Source organism: Anabrus simplex, chromosome 5 (assembly GCF_040414725.1).
Source record: "Anabrus simplex isolate iqAnaSimp1 chromosome 5, ASM4041472v1, whole genome shotgun sequence".
NCBI lineage: Eukaryota > Metazoa > Arthropoda > Insecta > Orthoptera > Tettigoniidae > Anabrus > Anabrus simplex.
The window spans coordinates 280,139,188-280,158,722 of NC_090269.1; the positions used below are offsets into that span (position 1 = coordinate 280,139,188).

Genomic DNA, 19,535 nt, shown 5'->3' on the forward strand with positions numbered 1-19,535 from the left:
GCTCTGAGGTTAGGTAGATATGTAACCAACTTGTGCTATCAACGATAATATGAGATTCCGTTGCATAGCATCTCCACAGCAGTGTTGCCACTATTTAAGTTCCAACCCTCATATTTTGAAGCACTGGGTCTAGGTGAAGATTTAAGGTCCTATTCTGGGAAATCTGGGAATCGAAATTGCACAGGATACATATTTACAATCTGTGAATTGGAGTAGATCTGGGAAGCCACAGAACAAGAATAAAAGAAGCATAGTTGCAGTTTTTATAATCTCTGTATCTGAAAAGAAGGCAGCATGTCGGATAGGTTTTTGTAGTTTGCATGGCTTGAAGACTGTCTACATTTAGCCTGGATATTTTTAGGAAAAATGCTGCAAGACAGACATGGAAGGAATTCTTCTGCAAAATATGCCTTCTCTTAAAGGTACTTCACACAATCACATAAAGTCATTCCCTGTAAAGTCACTTGAATATTTTGGGAAAGAAATTAATTAATTACTTACAGTACATATTTGCTTTACTGTGATGACCAAGCAAGAGCTCTACTGCGAGACATATCCTTGATTCTGCTGTGAAGTATGAGCATTATATAGAAAATATCTGTGAAGATAACTATTGGTTTATGATACTTCAAACAGATACAGGCTCTTTGTGAAGTGTTAAATGTAAATTTAAAGACCCCCTCCCCTGCATTTATGAGTGTGGAACTTGCAGCAAAGGCTTAGTTGTATTCATTCTCTGATGATGAAGCTGGAAGTTGCCAAGATGCCTAAAACCTCATTCAGAAGATCCTGAAAGAAAAGATGCTGATTGTATAGCTTTTAGTTTCAATCAAAATCTCCCGATACCAATACTTCTGGTCCAGGTAACTTTCTTCGTATGTTTGCTATTGATCAAGATAGGGCATGGGACAGGGTGATTTTGGACAATATCATCACAGAAGCAATGCAGATGCTGTTGAATCTTCAGTTATTGAAGTCTCGTGTGAAGCACACGTTCTTACTGGGAAAGCCTCTGTTAAACATTGTTTATGCAGTGCCTGTAGTAGTGACTCGTAGAAATGACCTGGCCTCTGTTAAACATTGTTTATGCAGTGCCTGTAGTAGTGACTCGTAGAAATGACCTGGCATTAAATGAAGGATAGGGCATTGTAGGGTTCTATAATTGATCCTCCTTCAGAAATACTCTACATAGCTATTACACTCTGCCCGGCTTTACTTCTAAATTCACGTTTCGCAAAACAAATGAGCATCGCCTTACCTCTGTTTCCAGCGGGCTACTGTCGCGAGAACAGCTGATGCAATATGTTGTCGATAAACAGCCCTGTAATGCAGTACTCAGAAAAGCTAATGAATCGAGATTGAGAACAAATTCACAAAAACTACTCTTACTAACATCTGACACTAAAAGAGAATACATTAAACTTAAGAATAAAAGAGAATGAGGAAATAACATCACTTACTGCTAATGGCTGGCACAGGAATGAGATTATGGGCTGCAAAGGGAACTGTTCTGAGAGTCACTTTCTTGCCACTTGTGTTTCCCAAACTACACTGATACATGCTAAGTACACTAACCAATACACGGACATAAATAAAACAGCTATTTTTATACACTGAACTATTAAACCTATATTGTTTAGTTCCATTTCCAGGTTGAACCGTGTTGTTGTTTTCTGTACATTCCGTACAGTTTGCCAACGTTTTGAATATGTTGCAGTATTCTTTGTCAAGGCGACTGAAATACCCCTACTCGATCCAAGGTAATCGGTCTCTCAGGCTGGGAGACTGGCAAACTGTACGGAATATACAGAATACAACACGATTCAACCCGGAAAAAGAACAAAATAATTATACACCCTGTGGGGGCTTCACTTCTAAGAAACCTATATCGTACTAACTTCCACTCTACTAAACTGTTAATTACGCTATACTGTACTATACTAGGGAGATAAAGAGTAATATCAAAAACTCTAATTACTGAAGAAGAAAAATGCAAAAGAAAGCGATCCGTACCAAATACCATACAAACTCTGCGAGACTAGGTTAACCACATGATGAATGTAAATATTAGAGTTGGCAACTAGGTTTCGAGATAGTACTCTGCCGATATAAGTCGATATGATTTGCAGCTTGGGACTGGTTGGATGTCTATGTTTCGGCGCATAACCACCAGATAGAGCCAAAATCAGTCAAAACGTCAGTTTAGAAGTAAAACAGGTGCGGAGTATAATGACTGGACACCATTGGTATTGACTTGACCGAATCTCAGCCAATGACACGACTACTGCTGATCTCGTCATACGCTTTATGTGTGACAGTGGACTAATCAAGGTTATATAAATTACGAGTGTACTGTTACTTACAGAACGCAAGTTCGCTTTTGATTCGTTAGTAGTTTTTTCGGCCAAATTGTATAATTGTTTTTGTTTTATTTTGTACTGTGTTTCCAAATTCCTTTGTTGAATAAATAATTTGTTTTTTTATTTTAAATTTCTTTTCCACTAATTTGTTCGGAGAGGATGATTAACTCGTTGTACTTCCTCTTAAAACAAAAATCACCACCACCATCCTGGGGTTTCAATAAGACATAGGTTCACCCTACATACCTGTTGCAGCATCTGTCCTTCTAAGAAGACTTTCCACTAAGTTTTGGTAGATGTCTGCAATTTTCCATTTGCTCATGCAACATGGTGAACAAGCAATTTTGGGCGGTCTGGTCTGGCTGTCAACTAGCACTGTAACTTCTTCCATAGATGCCAGTTCAGATCAGGGCTTCGGTGGCCATTTAATTGTATTCACTCCCACTTCAACAAATCACTCAGTTAAGACCTTCACTTAATGAAAAGGTGTATTGTTATATTGAAAATGGAACGGCCAGTTGCAAATTGTTGTTACAGGGTGGATAGCATAGAATTATGTAGTGTTGTCTGATGGGCTTGGGCATTCATGGTTTGAGAGAGAGAAAAAGCAGTAGACTAAAACCAAAGCAGGAAACATAGGACCATTCCGTAATATATGCCTCTTCTGCAAAATTTCATAGTGGAAACGATGCACTCCGGTAAGTAACACTCACCTGGCATTTGCCACGTCCATACATGTTCGTCGGACTGCCACAATGTGGAGCGTGATTCATCCCTTTACGAGTCCACGCAACATGTTTTGCACCACTCTAAGTGGCAGCTAGCATTCAGTTTAATAATCCATTCGTGATCCTTCGTTTATTTGCCGCAGTTCACCCATAAGATCGAAGTGCATACGCCTCTTGGCCATATTATGTGTAAGTTTTGATATTGCCTAATGGTGGAAAATCACTTTCAGGGCTAAATGAAATTACCACTTTTATAGAGTGATGTTATTATTCATTAGAATATGCCAGTGAAATGGTGTTCACAGGATCAAAAAATGAGAATATTTCATTTTCAAGATATACAGTTCCATGCAAATTAATCAAAACAAGGAATTTTTTTCATTTCCCCATTGGTTGACAACAGTGTGCTATACATTGCCCATTCTTAGCCCTTTTGTTCATTGGTTAATAATCTCTGTGACAATTGTTTTGTATTAAAGTATTCTTTCAATGCATCACTTTTGAGGAATTTTGAGGTTTCCTTGTGCAATTAGTAATACCTCTATCTTCAGTGGATAAAACTCCCAGGAAGTGTAGCGCAATTGTAGCATTATTTTGGAATACTTCCATGGCGCAGAGAGAGGTAGCTACTAAATTTAGTGTTGATGTAGGAACTATAAATAGAATTATTCTGTGGCACAAACAGTCTGGCTCAGTTTCACAGAACGAAAAGGGAAATTGTTACAGGAAAAATATGTATATATATCGGTGCCAATTGATGAATATTTTCTACTCGGAAGAAACCAATCAAACCCCAGGCTCACTGCTGTGAACTTGACTCAAGAATTGGGGAGAAAGGATAGTGGAATCTGCGTTTTTCTAATCGTCTTAAACTTCTGGCAGCTGGAAGGAAGGCTCGCAAACCTGTAAAGAAACACCTAAGAGAAGAAATGTTGCAGGAAACTTTTCTTGTGGCCATTTAGTTACCAGGATTGGACAATGGAACACTAGAAGAAAGCTTTTCTTTCCGATTAGTCACTTTGAAGTAGAGTGGCTCCAAGTGAAAAATGAACCAACAACTTAGCACATGTGCAGTAGTCTGTAGAACACCCCCATTAAGGTGTTCTGGGGATTTGGGGAAATTTCATGCATGAAGGACCGGAACCTGTAGTACCATTCAATGGGATGATAAAATACTGGAAAGGAGAGTTGTTGGTGAGGTGCAGAAAAGGTTTCCAGATGGTCACAGAATTTTTAAGCAAGATTTGGCTCCTTCCCATTCTTAAAAGAAAATGAAAAATTTCTTCATTGGGAACAACATTCGTGTCTTACAGTGGACAGGGAAATCCCCTGGCAATAATCGATTAGAAAACTTGTGGACTATTTGCAAAAGGAGACACGCAAAAGTTGACTGTTTCACAAATATACAGTGTAGTTTGATAATGATCTTAAAAATATGTGCTCATCGCTTGGGGAATCTATGCCAAGTCATGTAAAGCAACATATAATACAGAAAGGAGGACACCGGGCAAGTTGACCATGCAGTTAGAGGCGCGCAGCTGTAGGCTTGCATCTGGGAGATAGTGGGTTCGAACCCCACTGTCGGCAGCCCTGGAGATGGTTTCCCATTTTCACATCAGGCAAATGGTGGGGCTGTTCCTTACTGAAGGCCACGGCCGCTTCCTTCACATTCTTAGGTCTTTCCTATCCCATCGTCGCCATAAGACCTATCTGTGTCGGTGCGACATAAAGCAAATATTGAAAGGAGGACATATTAGCTATTAGCAAAGATTAAAGGTACGAATTGGGTGAATAAGTGCAAAAAATAAAAGTGTATTATTGTTTTTATTAATTAGCACGGGACTGTAATTTATTAAAGTTAATTTATTATTTTATGTTTCTTAAATATTTGTATAACTATATTTTTGTTCACATTTTGTGTTAAATGTCATGAACATTCTAATGATTGGTGTAGATATTTAAATTCCCCATTCAGGTCAAAGAAGGTCTCAGTGCCTCTGAATGCCATTAGCCGAGTAATTGGACGAGGAGGAAGCAACATCAATGCCATTCGAGGGGCCACCGGTGCTCATATAGAGGTGGAGAAACAGAGCAAAGGACAAGGAGAAAGAATTATTACAATCAAGTAAGTGGTGTTGATTATAAAGCCATTTAGAGTCCACATTAGTTTTAGGAAAATTTTACATTGTTTGCAGGTAAAGTTAAAAAGTTAGTTTTAGAAGTAATCTCTGAGCTAACAGTTGTGATCTTCTCATGACTAGACAAAGCTGTTTTATCACTTGAAAGACTGTGCTCTGCTGATTCCAACTAATGTCACGATTCAATCACTAAATTAATAACACTGATGTTTGCGCATTGATGAATTGCCAGGAGAAGCCGCTTGCTCTCTCTTTTTTCAGTCATGGCTTATCTGTGTCTTGCTGCTAAATGAGTTAGTCCTCTTCTCTCTCTTCATTTAATCATGGCTTATGTTAGTTAATATCTTACTGAGCTCGATAGCTGCAGTCGCTTAAGTGCGGCCAGTGTCCAGTAATCGGGAGATAGTAGGTTCGAACCCCACTGTCGGCAGCCCTGAAAATGGTTTTCCGTGGTTTCCCATTTTCACACCAGCCAATAGCAAAAAAAAAAAAAAAAACATTTGAAAGATGATGGTGTAATTATTTGCGGCGGAGGAGAAACAGAAGCCAGCTCCATAGCCCTTTCAGACCGAGTACGCACAATTGTGCGGGTTCGTATTTTGTTTATCCCTGACCGTATTTGATGTTTTTTCGGCGCTAGACCGGACTGCAGTGATTGTGCGGGACACGTGGCGTCTATGCGCTTGACCGCCAGGGCGAAGGAAGAAGAGTTTAAAAAGCACAGTTGATCGGCGAGATGGCGAGAAGCAGTAGTGCCAAAAGTGAGTATTTATTTATTGCGTTTATATTAATCTAGAAGCTTTACTGAATACCGGAATATATTCAATGAAGTGTGTACATTGGTTAGTGAACGTAAATTTTGAAGATACATCATCGTATGTGACACAACGAGGTTTTGAATTTTGATACGCACAATTGTGTGGGTCCTTTTTTTCGGATGTTAGTTTTTATTTTGTAAAATAAATGATCAATATGTGTATTGAGGAGCATTTTAGTCAGTTTTTGACATACAAACAAAAATTCACGCCTCCAGTTTTCTTTCAGATCTGAAAGGGATAAGATTTTCACTTTAGGTGGTTGGTGACGGCGTTCTTGGAGCAGGGAAAGATGTTACAGCAGAACATAGTACACAAGAACCTCGTTCATCTGGATTTAGTGGGACCAGAACTGACCCGGACTATCAAAACAAAGAATTATCTACAATCTGTATAAAAATCAGTCTGCAGTGATAAGAATCGAGGGCTTTGAAAAAGCAGCAGCAATCCAGAAAGAAGTGATGAAATGTTTACATAGAACAGGCAGTAAAGGAAATCAAAAGAGAAATTTGGAAAGGGAATCACAGTCCAAGGAGAGGAAATCAAAACCTTGAGATTTGCCGATGATATTGTTATTTTATCTGAGACTGCAGAAGATCTCGAGAAGCTGCTGAATGGTATGGACGAAGTCTTGGATAAGGAGTACAATATGAAAATAAATAAGTCCAAAACAAAAGTAATGGAGTGCAGTCGAACGTAGACAGGTGATGTAGGAAATATTAGATTAGGAAATGAAGTCATAAAGGAAGTAGATGAATATTTTTACTTGGGTAGTAAAATAACGATGGCAGAAGTAAGGAGGACATAAAATACAGACTAGCACAAGCAAGGAAGAGCTTTCTTAAGAAAAGAAATTTGTTCACTTCAAACATTGATATCAGAATTGGATGTTTTTGAAGACTTTTGTGTGGAGCGTGGCATTGTATGGAAGTGAAACATGGACGATAACTAGCTCAGAAAGAAAGAGAATAGAAGCTTTTGAAATGTGGTGTTACTGAAGAATGCTGAAGGTGAGATGGATAGATCGAATCACGAATGAAGAGATACTGAATCGAATTGGTGAGAGGAGATCGATTTGGCTAAATTTGACGAGAAGAAGAGATAGAATGATAGGACACATCTTAAGACACCCAGGACTTGTTCAGTTGGTTTTTGAAGGAAGTGTAGGTGGTAAGAACGGTAGGGGTAGACCAAGGTATGAATACGACAAGCAGATTAGAGCAGATGTAGGATGCAGTAGTTACGTAGAAATGAAAAGGTTAGCACAGGATAGGGTAGCATGGAGGGCTGCATCAAACCAATCTATGGACTGATGATTCAAACAACAACAGAAATCCCTTTGGTGATGTGGAGGAAAAGGAAGATGTGCCTCAAAGTGTTCAACAGAGTTCGACTCTTGTTCAGGCAGCAAACATGGCACGTAGTTTTAAGGATTTTCTTCTCTCATGAAGTGATGTGCCAGAATCTGTAATAAATTCAAGTGCAGTGGTTACTGACTGCCTTGAATATTGGTTTGTGAGTGGGAGTATTCAGAAGGAAATCGCAGACTTTTCACGTTATAAAGTCGCGGACATAATGTACCAGTACAGGGTAAAATTTGAGATACTGAAAACTTCCTGCGAGTACCTGTACTTTATATCATTACTTTATCTATATACTTTATATAAATGAACATGTCCTGACTGAGTGACTCATTCATCATCACCAAGCCAAAACTACTGAACATAAAGAAATGAAATTTTGGGGAAACATTTATATTACAATATAGGTGCTCGCTATGGCTGGATTTTTGGATATTCTTTCGCTAAAGGGGTGAAAATGGGGGCAAATTTTTAAAATGAGTGTATCTCTATATCACAACTTCAAAAGTTTACAGATGTAAAAATTGGTACTGTATTTAGAATCGTCTTTAAAAATAAAAACTGTAGATGTTAACAGTCATGGTAATAGGCCCTTTTTTTTTTTTTTTTTGGAAAATCCCGCTTGGAGGGGTGAAAAGGGGGTTGAACGCTTTTAATGAAGATACTTATATATATATATCAGGAACTGAAGATATTACAGACCTTAAAATTGGTATTTGAAATCTCCTTTAAAAATAAGGAAACGTGTATTTTTTGTTTTTGGAAAAACCAATTAAGGGGTGCATAACAGGAGTGACAAATGGGGTGAATTTTTAGAAAGACTATATCTTCAGTATATCTCAGAAACGTAAAATGTTAGATGTAAAACTTGATGTTTGGAATCTTCTGTAAAAGTAAAGAAACATAGGTGATTTGTTTTCGGAAACTCCACTTATGGGAAACAAAAAAGGGGGTGAAATTTTAAAATGAGCACTTCTACAGAATATCTCATCGCAGAAGTAAAAAATGGTATTTTTTATCTCTATTAAAAATAAAGAAACTTGTATTGTTTGTTTTTGGGAAAAACGCTTGGGTGGGTGGTAAAAATGACTGAAAAGAGAGTTGAATTCTTTTTATTACTACACTGATATCTCAAAACCTGAAAATGTTACAGACGTGAAAATTGGTATTTGGATCCCCTTTAAAAACAAAGAAAAACACATTTTTCGGGGAAAATCATCTTGGAGGACGGGGGAGAAACAGAGTTGAATTCCCTTTATGTCCGCCTCCGTAACATAGGTCTACTGCAGCTCTGATGACGTCGCACAAATACTGTAGGTGAATAGGCCTAGCTTCATGTCCGACCCGCGCATTGCAAGCATGCATCAGTCATGCTATATGTCTTTGTTCTGTAGTTAATATTAATCTGCCAGCGTAATGGTTAGCACAATTAGTTGCTGTTCTCAGGAGTCTGACTTCGATTCCCGGTACCGTACTGCCAGACAATTACGAATGGCAGGAAGGTTGATATGCAGTAAAAGCGGTACATGTAACTCCCCTCCACTGGGGGTGTGTCCAAAATGAGCTGTACCACCTCAGGATGAGGAAATGAGTTTACTTTAGTTGAGAAATATTTGCGGTTGTTGCTATTTATACACCAGACGAGACTATTAACAAAGTGGTCGTTTAGTATCTCGTAAATCAGGTCAATTTAGGCATACCTATATTTGGAGAGAAGTAAGTTTAAAATGTGATAAAAGCTATCCAATTAAAATGATTGTTTTACTCGCCAGCGTACGTGACAAATAATATTAATAATTTTGTCACCACGTAGGCCTAATTTAAACGTTTTTCGGGGATGCCAAACAAAACATACTAGGGTACTGGTATGCGTTAATAACAAAACAGACAACAAACGTACAGAATTAAACATTATGATAATAAAACGTATTACCGCCACACCTGTAGATATCCATAAATGCGGTATATTTTCCTGTTATTTATTTTTATTCTTTCCGTCAAGGAACTTTTGGCACTATCAAGGCGATCATGTACCTAACCTAAATAATGTGGTCTTTCTTATCTCATGGACAGCTGTTTACATAAATCCTGATGTGATAAATGTAGAGAACAAGCGTGAAATGTACTTAAAAATAAGGGTCTGTGTTTCAACTGTCGCAGTTACCAAAAGTATGTTTCCCGTTACTATGTATTACATTCAGAAGTACAACTCGTAACATACGCTAGTTACCAGCTGATGGTTTGGCATGCCTTCTACAGCATGGCTTTATTCAAAAAGAGTGGCTTCTGCTACATATACACCAACTAGGAATATCAGAGACCATCTTCAAAAAACATTTGGGAATAGATTCACACTGTTTAGACTCTATAGTCGGGAACAAAATTATTTTTAAAAGGTGCAAAAAGAATGGACCACGTAAGCTCTCGATTGCAGTGCGTGGCTCAAAAAGAATAAAGCATGCCTGACGCGACTGATGAGATGGCAGTGAAGATGACGTCACTTGAAATGCCGACATGCAGGTATCAGGGCAGCGAAGTTGATGGTGCAAGGTGAAAATATTCCAATGAAAGCAGTGATCAGGTTTACTGTGGTGGTAGGCCTAGTGCTGAACTGACAGAGACAAATGACTGGCCATTAATTTCTTTTGTATCAATATTTAATTATATAACACGATACCCTTATCCCTTTTTTCTACGGGTTCGAGTATGAAGTGAGACGAATCTTCGTAGCAAGTTTTTACTGCCGTATGCCCTTCCTGACGTCAGCCTCACCAGAGGAATTAAAGAGATGTAACGAATGACGTGATATGAGTAACTAAAATGGACTTTTATATGTACTGTAAGCCTAAAAGTCGTGTTCACCCTTTGTCTTTTTACGTTTAGAAATACTGCCTTCTGACGAAAATAGCCAGTATAATTTAAATATATTCTGCGTTTGTTAAATAATAGTAAAGAATGTTTACACGTACCATTTATAGCTCTTTATAGCCTAGAAGTCTTGTTCACTGCACAAAATTTTGAGGTTATCGCATATTGGACCCCTCTTTACTATTTTTGGGTGTAGATGTTGGGAAAAAAGTAGTCTAATATGCGAGTAAATACAGTAATATTGGTGGTGATGGTGATTCAGTTATGAAGATGATCATAAGAATGAGAAAAAAAGTCATGAAGGAACAATCGCTTGAATAATAACACAAGAGGGAGTTGTGAAAGAAAGGACGACTCACTTTACATTAGATGCTCAAATATCACAAAGTCGGAAGAAAACTTAATCTGAGGGCATACAATATAGAAAGCTCATAAAATTGATCAACAATAGCAGTACATTGACCATTGTTTGTTGTGACGTGCTTGTGTATTCTGCTGCCATTTATCTCCGATAGATGGGATTACTGCTCCGTATCAAGTATAACGGCCTGCCTGAATATTGGCGGGATGTAGGTGGGGAGTTAGATCTCTCTCTTCTTTAGCATGCCATTCCTGTGGTTCATAAATTTTCTGATACTACTGTTACGTAACACACTGGATCATCATAGTATTCCAGCTATTCGATCCCTACTCCGAGGCAGTGGTTGGAATGAGCAATGTGCACACTTAAATGGAATAATTACACAGGAGTATCTGCAGCCTGGTCATTCTAGCTCTGGAACTTTGAACTGTTAGATTGAATCAATATCTATATCATCTGATGGCCAAGCAGGCATCAATTTTTGGTAAGGAGACAAAGTCTCTCATGGTGCATTGGCACTGCCGGTGTTTCCAAGTAGCCTACCAGTGGCCTTCACGGTATGCACTAGCCATGCGTCTTGGTGGATGTGCTAAGTACCAACTGATGAGCCCAACTTAGCACATGGGGGCGAAACGCTGGCAACCAGGAATGAGTTAGCTGGAAAATTTATTATGTCCAATAACGGACCATTTATATTGGTACCATATTACTTTTCGTTAAAAAATGTGCTGTTTTTCATTTTATCAAATATTTCATGTGACAGCATTGCTTTTAATTGTGACATTCGTACAGACGTCATTGTAATGACCTATGTTGACTTCAGTTGGGAAAACTATAAAGATAAGTCTTTCTGAGAATTCTGTAGCGAAGCACAGGTACATCAGCTAGTTATTTGATCCAAATAGCATTGCGCTTCGCATTATCGCGCAGGCGCTTGATGCAATATATTAATCTATGCATTTGCTAAGTAATGGCATCTAAGTGCATGACTGATTCACACATGTGGAGCATGAGTACATACTATTTTCGGTAGGATTATCAGAGACTGATCACCTCACTCACATACTTCCTGTGAGGGAATAGAGATGTGTCATTTTTAGCCTTGTATAACAACAGTCAGGCTTTGAGACAATAAGTGTTATAAATATATCATAGTACTGTATTGTGCAATTCATGTAGAATAAGCAGTTTTGACCAATTGTATCTTGTATTTTCATATCAAAATATCCTGATTTTTTGTTTTGTATAGTTGGCAGGTATGGAATGCAGTCTGGCCTCGGGTTAGTACCGCCAAGGCACCCAAGACGACACCACCCCGGATCTCCTCAAGGATTTGATCCATATTAAAAATGCTTATAGGAAAAGATGGCAAAGATTTAGGGACCCAACTGACCAGGCGGAATACCTGGAGCTAGCCTGGGCAGTATGAAATGGATTGCTGGAAAGAAAAATTGAAAAATGGGAGGAATTTTGCCGTAATCTCTCAGAATGCGGCGGCTTATATATAAAACGTTAAGCATTCAATTATGAATTGCAGTATAATACCGTTGCGAAACACGGGTTTCTTGCTAGCGTATATATATGTATCCTAATTTTCCTCTCATTTAATAAATACAGTATTAAGGTGTTTTTGTGTGTAAATTGATGTTGAATCTTCAACAGGATTCACAAGGGGTGAATTCTTAAGAAGTGATTTCAGTCTAACAAAATGTCACTATAACAAATGAAATTCTGAGGTCTCCAGAATGCTGTTATACTGGTATTTTACTGTATATAGATGTGAAACCATGTTTGTTTCATTATCCTGAATAGACTCCCAAAACTACAGGACCAATTTTGCTGAAAATTTCACAATTTGTTCTTACTACTCGTAGGAACTAGTTTGAATAAAATCTGATAGGTAGTTTTTTTATGATGAATAGTTTTGTCAATTTAATTACTCCCTGTGGGTGGGAGACGCAGACGAAGAATACACCCGCGGTATCCCCTGCCTGTCGTAAGAGGCGACTAAAAGGGGCCACCAAGGGATTATGACATTAGAACTATGAAACTACTTTGCTTAGTACCGTTACGTGCGGAACACCATGGGTCGACGTTAGTTGCAGTTAGCACCACAATGTTCAGTATTTCCATCTTAGACACAACACTGGAACAAGTTGATCACTTTTCATATCTAAACGACGTACCTATGAACAAGACATTGATAAAAGAATTGGGGCAGCTCTTGCAGCATTCGGACGGTTAATGCACAAAGTCTTCATGAATAACAACCTAAAACTGCATACCAAACTCGTGGTGTACAAAGCTGTTGTCATTTCCACGCTGCTGTATGGCTGTGAAACTTGACACTCTATCGCCGTGATATCAAAATACTTGAACACTTCCACCAACAGAAAATGAGATTCATCTTGAATATTAAGTGGGAGGACTATGTGACCAACATGGCAGTTCTCGACAAAGTGCAGCTAAATAGCAGTGAGGCAACAGTCATCGCTCATCAACTGAGATGGTTAGGCCATGTTCACCACATTGGTGATACCAGGCTTCCGCACCAAATTCTTTATGGTGAATTTTGCTCCGGCAGTAGACCTCATGGAGCCCCTCTTAAGTGTTTTAAGGACCAGCTGAAACACATCATGAAGACAATTGGTATAGATATACAGACATGGGAAGAATGTGCTGTGGATCGCTCACTGTGGCGGAACACTACATCCACTTGTGGCAACATGTTTGAAAGAGAACGCCGGAGACATCAAGAGGCAAAGCGACAAGCAAGAAAACTCTATCAATTTTAGCCCTCCTCCATCCGTTCAGTGTGATTTGCGTGGGCGTATGTTTTATGCCAGGATTGGTCTGTTTAGTCGTTGAACTGGTCAATGTATGCAGGAAGAAGTTATATATACTCGGATCGAGTTACAGCCGACGACGACGATCAGTGAAAAATTGGATAATCTGAAGGTCTTACACATTGGGTGTTGTTTGAATGTGTACAGTGCTTGGAAAATCTAAGTTTATCTCAATAACCGTACAACCAGGAAGTTGGATCCGTGTATAAGGGTATGTTTAATGCGGGAAGCTGACTACAGACTACTGTTAATTGCAAGTGACATGACAATTACTGGTGATATACTAAATGTAACCCATCGCCTATTATCAGATTTCGTTAATGGGTTGTTAAAATATTATACTTGTTAAAAGTCTAAAGTGGTTGTTTTGACAGCCTAGATGAGTTCCAAGGAGACGACTACTCATGTTTCGCAAGGTGAACAGTATATCTAAAACAGTGTTATAATTTCGTGTGGCTATTTCTAGCCGAGTGCAGCCCTTGTAAGGCAGACCCTCCGATGAGGGTGGACAGCATCAAAAACAGTGTTAAAATCAGTGAATGACAGTATGGAGATATTTGGAGCAGGGTACCACATATGTTGATGGTATAATTTCTAAAGCCGAGTTTCCACTGATTAATATTTAAAATGTTGAATTTTATACAGATGTTGTCATTTTTATCTACCAACTATTTGAGTGCGCTACTACGCCTCAATAAATAAAATGGGGTTTTAATTAATGTAAAGCGGGCGACTTGGCCGTGCGGTTAGGGGCGCGCATCTGTGAGCTTGCATCCAGGAGATGGTGGGTTCGAACCCCACTGTTGGCAGCCCTGAAGTTAGTTTTCCGTGGGTTCCCATTTTCACACTAGGCATATGCTGGGGCTGTACCTTAAGGCCACGGCTGCTTCCTTTCCACTCCTAGCCCTTACCTGTCCTATCGTTACCATAGGACCTAACTGTATCGGTGCAACGTAAAGAAACTTGTAAAAAAAAAAACTTTCAATTGCAATGTTTGGTTAAATGTAAGGTAAAGATCACTGTCCTAATTTTGCCAATAATAAAGACACCTACTACTACTACTGCTGCTGCTGCTGCTGCTATTATTATTATTATTATTATTATGATTATTATTATTATTATTATTATTATTATTATTATTATTATTACTACTACTACTACTACTACTACTACTACTACTACTACAGTACTGTGTTCTGCTGTTATTACAGGGGATCAGCAGATGCTACACGTCAAGCCCATACGCTTATTGCTGCATTAATCAAAGATCCTGATGTAGACATTCTTCAGATGCTTCCAAAATCTGCCAAGGTATCTGTGGTGTCAGCTTCGTGGGACAAAACTTCAACTGTGGTGATTTTTTATTTTATGTGTAGTTTACAGCCTTTCTCCTATGCATGTTGTGAAAATGTTCAGGAAGCCAAACAATACCCAGCATGCAATTATGCTATAGGTATAAATATTGTAATGCTCTTGTAGGACTTCTGTATACTTACCAATGGACATCCGTGAAAGTGCATAATAAGTTTAACAAGGAAAGATTCTGAGAAGTCCTAGCTAACAATTTTGCTGGATTTTTGTTAAGTTGTGAAGGATCAAAAGATGCAACACTTTTTTTTTATTCGTAGTGGAAGGATGTATGAAAGGAGTGAAATTACTTCCCAAAATAGTGGATGTTATTTGAACATTACACTATTGCACACAGTAGCTGTTGTTAGATTTGAATAAAATAAAAGTTATATTTTTCTTTTGTGGGTAATGAAAATTTATCCTGATCAAATTTATGCCATTAATTCTTGGGCATGGGATTTAAAAAATAGTAGTAAAATACAAAGATATTAGCAATTGTTTTTATTTTGTTGGTTATAGAGGATGTTAGGTTACCAGTTTCCTGGAAAAAGTGAAAAATATTTTATTTTGTGGGTACGTCCTGCTGTTCCGTGGTGGTGTTATGCATGTACCATTCAAAAAAAAAAAAAAAAAAAAAAAAAATCTTGAAACACCGGGCGTGTATGAAGTTCCATGTAGTTGTGGTTGCTCATATATTGGCTTGACGAAAAGGCTTGTCCGCACCAAGGTGAAAGAACACATTAGGTCAGTAAAAAATGTCGTTCTTTCATCCTCCATGGGGAATGCCATAAGCCAGTCAGCCATAGCAGAACATTTCTACAGTACAGACCATGAAATCCTCTTTGACCTGACAAAGGTCATCGCGCCTGTAAAAGACTTCTATGCTCGACTGGTAAGAAAAGCCATAGAGCTGTGCCCAAATAACATCAACAGGGAAGACGGCTTCAAGTTATCAAACACATGGAGACCTGTACTGCAGAAATACATGCATAACACCCCCATGGAACAGCGGGACGTACTCACGAAACCGTCGACGATCCTCGAGTCCAGTTAGTGGGGTAGGCCGTGGATAGTACGGTCATGACTTCCACGTTTCTTTTAATTTCTTTGCTCACTGTCGGAACCAGAACTATGCCCTGATGAAGGCCAGTGCAATTTGGCTGACAGCTCGGCTTCATTAAATAACTATAGTGGCTTTAATCCAGTATTCATTTATTTATTTATTTACATTTAAACTTAACAGCATTTGATCTTCTGTTTGTGGCAACAATATTGACACTATTACTGATCTAGTTATTTAACAGAATACTGTAATATTGGTTAGGTTATGTACATTCATTTGTATAAGCATAATATTTTTATTTCATTTATGTCTCTCAAATAGGCCTAATAATATATCAAAACAGGTGACAGGTAATCATTGATACTGCTTCGAGTAATTAAGGCACAGGATAGTAATTTTAATCCGTATCACTGTTGTTACCAACTTAAATAATGGTATTATTTCATATCTCTGTCACTTTATTGCTAGCTCCTGTTAGTAAAAAAGTCATTTATTGTTTTTGTTTCATCGAAGCTTTGCGTTTCAGATGAAACAAAGCCTTCTCTACTTACATAATGTTCTCTTCTTCACGATCACTGATATCGTGCGAGTACACAAGCAATTTAACCTTTGCTAAGGCAGCATGCGCTTCGGCTAAACTTGGTACGACTTGGGGCTCAGATAATCTTCTTCCCCTTCATCACTCCTCTCCCCCGTGCCATCATCACACAGCTCTTCAATTGTTTCCACTCCACATGTTGCTAAATCAGTATCGATGAGCACATAGTCTTCAAAATCAACGGTGACAGCGTCACTTTCACCCTTTAATTGTTCTCAGTCTTCATTAAAGGCATCATCGTCATCACTATCTTCACTACTAGCACAGAGATTTTCAGCGGATTTTATTTCCACCGCACGTAACTGACAGCTAAAACCGCCTTTATGGAAACGGCTAACAACAGTTGGCTGGGATACCTGCCGCCAAGCTGCTACTGTGAAATGAATCGCTTGTAAAAAAAATTAATTTTCTCGCTCATTTCTTTCCCAGCATCCAACAAGCACACAACAGTTTGCACTAGATGGTTACGGTATAGTTGCTTGAAGCATTTTATTACCCCAAGATAAAGAGGCTGCAACATCCTGGTACAATTTGGGGAGGAAATGCACAACTTCCACATTGCGAAGATATGACCTGTCTTGTGGATGAGCGGCGGTTGAGCGGCACAATTATCCACAAAGAACATGACTTTTCTTCCTTGTGCACCCATGGAGGCATCAAATAATCTTAAAAATTGTGAAAAAATTTCAGTGGTCATCCAAGCTGTTTTTGTTTGCATGATATGTTACTGGTGGTTTTTTTTGTGTTCTTCAAACAACGTGGTTTTAATGATTTTCCCACTATGACTGGCACTCTTCACACACAACAGAAGGGTTAGTCCTTTTTTTTTTTTTTTTTTTTTTGAAATTTTACCCCCGTGGCAAGATTTATCCTTCAGCACCAGTGTTCTGTCCAGAAGGACACTGTAAAAAAGTTCAGTCTCGTCCACGTTATATACGTCACGCGGTAGCAAAGGCAGTTTCTCGAACCACAACTCCTTAGCTTCCTTGTCCACAGAAGCACTTTCTCCGGAAACCTTCTTGAAGACTCGTCCGTATCGCACTTAAGGATCCATCCATTCAATAGTCATCATCATCATCATCATCATCATCATCGTTCACCATCTCCAGTTGCCCGTGTGTGGTGTACGAGCTCCCTCCATCTTTGTCTGCCCATGAACCACTGTTCTCTCATAATCTTCTCCCAATCTTGTCCTCTCTCCTCGACATCATTCTTTACCAGATCTCTCCATTTCCCTCTGGGTCTGCCGACTGGTCTTTTTCCTTTTACTCCTCTTGCATATCTTCTTGCAGTCCTGCTTGCACTCATCCTTACATGGCCAAACCACTTTGGTCTTGCTTTCTGAATCCTCTGTAGTAGGGAATCTGATATTCCCGCCTTCTCCTGGACTTTTTCATTCCTGCATTTGTCCTTCCTGGTCTTCTGTATCATGGTGCGTAGGAACTTCATTTCTGCAGCTTGGAGTTTTGAGTTGTCTTGTTAACATTTATTTATTTGTTTGTTTATTTATTTGTTTATTTGTTTATTTATTTATTTATTTATTTATTTATTTATTTATTTATTTATTTATTTATTTATTTATTTATTTAATTAATTAATTATAAAGCACAAGTTACAGCTACACTGAGCAAATTTCACTTGCACTGTCAACAGACTATTCAACAAACGTAAACTTTCATAATAAAATATAACAAACATAACAAAATATAACAAGATCAGGTACACATCCTACTAATAACTGTCCAAATCGAAAACCATGAGAATGTCCATGTTCATAGCCAAGTCGTCGTGGGTCAAGATGGCGGTATAATCCCTTCACATCAACTTATCTTTAAGACATGCTAGTTTCCAAGCTGAACATGAGGATGGATGTATAATATGATTTATATAATGTCAACTGTGCTTTCAGTGGTACTTGTTTATCCCACAGCAGTTGTCTTACTTGGTGGTAAAATTGAGTTGCCTTGCTAATTATAGACTGTCCACCTCATACTTTGCAAAGTTGCATTTTGATACTATACTAACCAAGTACTTAAACTTTGGAACACTGTTCAGTTTGGTGTCATTTATTCTAATTTGTGGTTTGCCATCTTCCCTAACTTCATCACCACGGTCTTAGCTTTGTTGATATTTAAATCATACCTCTTAAACTCTTGACTCCATTTCTGCAGCTCTTTCAGCACATGATTTTCGGCTTCACCCCCAAATCACCACGTCGTCTGCAAAGGCAAAAGCTTACAAGTCCTGCTGCTCCTTCCTTTTTAGAGCCATTATTATGGCATCCATCACAGTGATAAATAAGAGGGATGACAAAGCACTGCCTTGCTGTTCTCTTCTCTTCTTTTCAGACCATTTGGACAGCCCGCAACCCACTTGCACACAACTTCTGGTTTTCTGATACAGCATCTTCACTTTTGCAATAAGACTGTCACGAACTCCCAGCTATTTTAGGCCTTTCCAGATATGCTTCCTTGGTATTACAACCCTTTCTCCATCCAGGTTGTTGAACGTAAAGGATTCCTAGTCAGCCTCTCAGGGAATGTCGAATTTGGTTCAGTTTAACGTGGGATTCAAGGAAGTATTCGATGCGCTGATTATGTTATCAACCTTGACCTCACTGATGGACGTCTCCATCTGACACATCACGGCAATGATATCCAACTCGAAAAAAAATGCAATATCTTACTTCTAATACACCTTATCCTATTATTATTTTCATAAATAACACTTCGAGTTATCCATTACTTATAACTATTTATTAAACATAGTGAAGTAAAATGACATGGCATATGGCTTTTAGTGCCGGGAGTGTCCGAGGACATGTTCGGCTCGCCAGGTGCCTGTCTTTTGATTTGACGCCCGTAGACAACCTGTGCGTCGTGATGAGGATGAAATGATGATGGAGACAACACCTACACCCAGCCCCCGTACCAGCGAAATTAACCAATGATGGTTACAATTCCCGACCCTGCCGGGAATCAAACCCAGGACCCCTGTAACAAAAGGCTAGCACGCTAACCATTTAGCCATGGAGCCGGACATAATGA

General features: G+C 38.7%; 1 protein-coding gene across 6 annotated transcripts in view; it reads left to right on the forward strand.

Annotated features, from left to right (window-relative positions):
* Nucleotides 1-19,535, forward strand: part of LOC136873986 (ankyrin repeat domain-containing protein 17) — a 918,230-nt gene that overhangs the window by 767,524 nt on the left and 131,171 nt on the right. For all 6 annotated transcript variants that reach the window (XM_067147404.2, XM_067147402.2, XM_068227616.1 and 3 more), the window contains 2 exons: nucleotides 5,043-5,213; nucleotides 14,689-14,830. In XM_067147404.2, coding sequence (XP_067003505.2) covers nucleotides 5,043-5,213; nucleotides 14,689-14,830 — 313 coding nt within the window. The remainder of the gene's footprint in view (nucleotides 1-5,042; nucleotides 5,214-14,688; nucleotides 14,831-19,535) is intronic.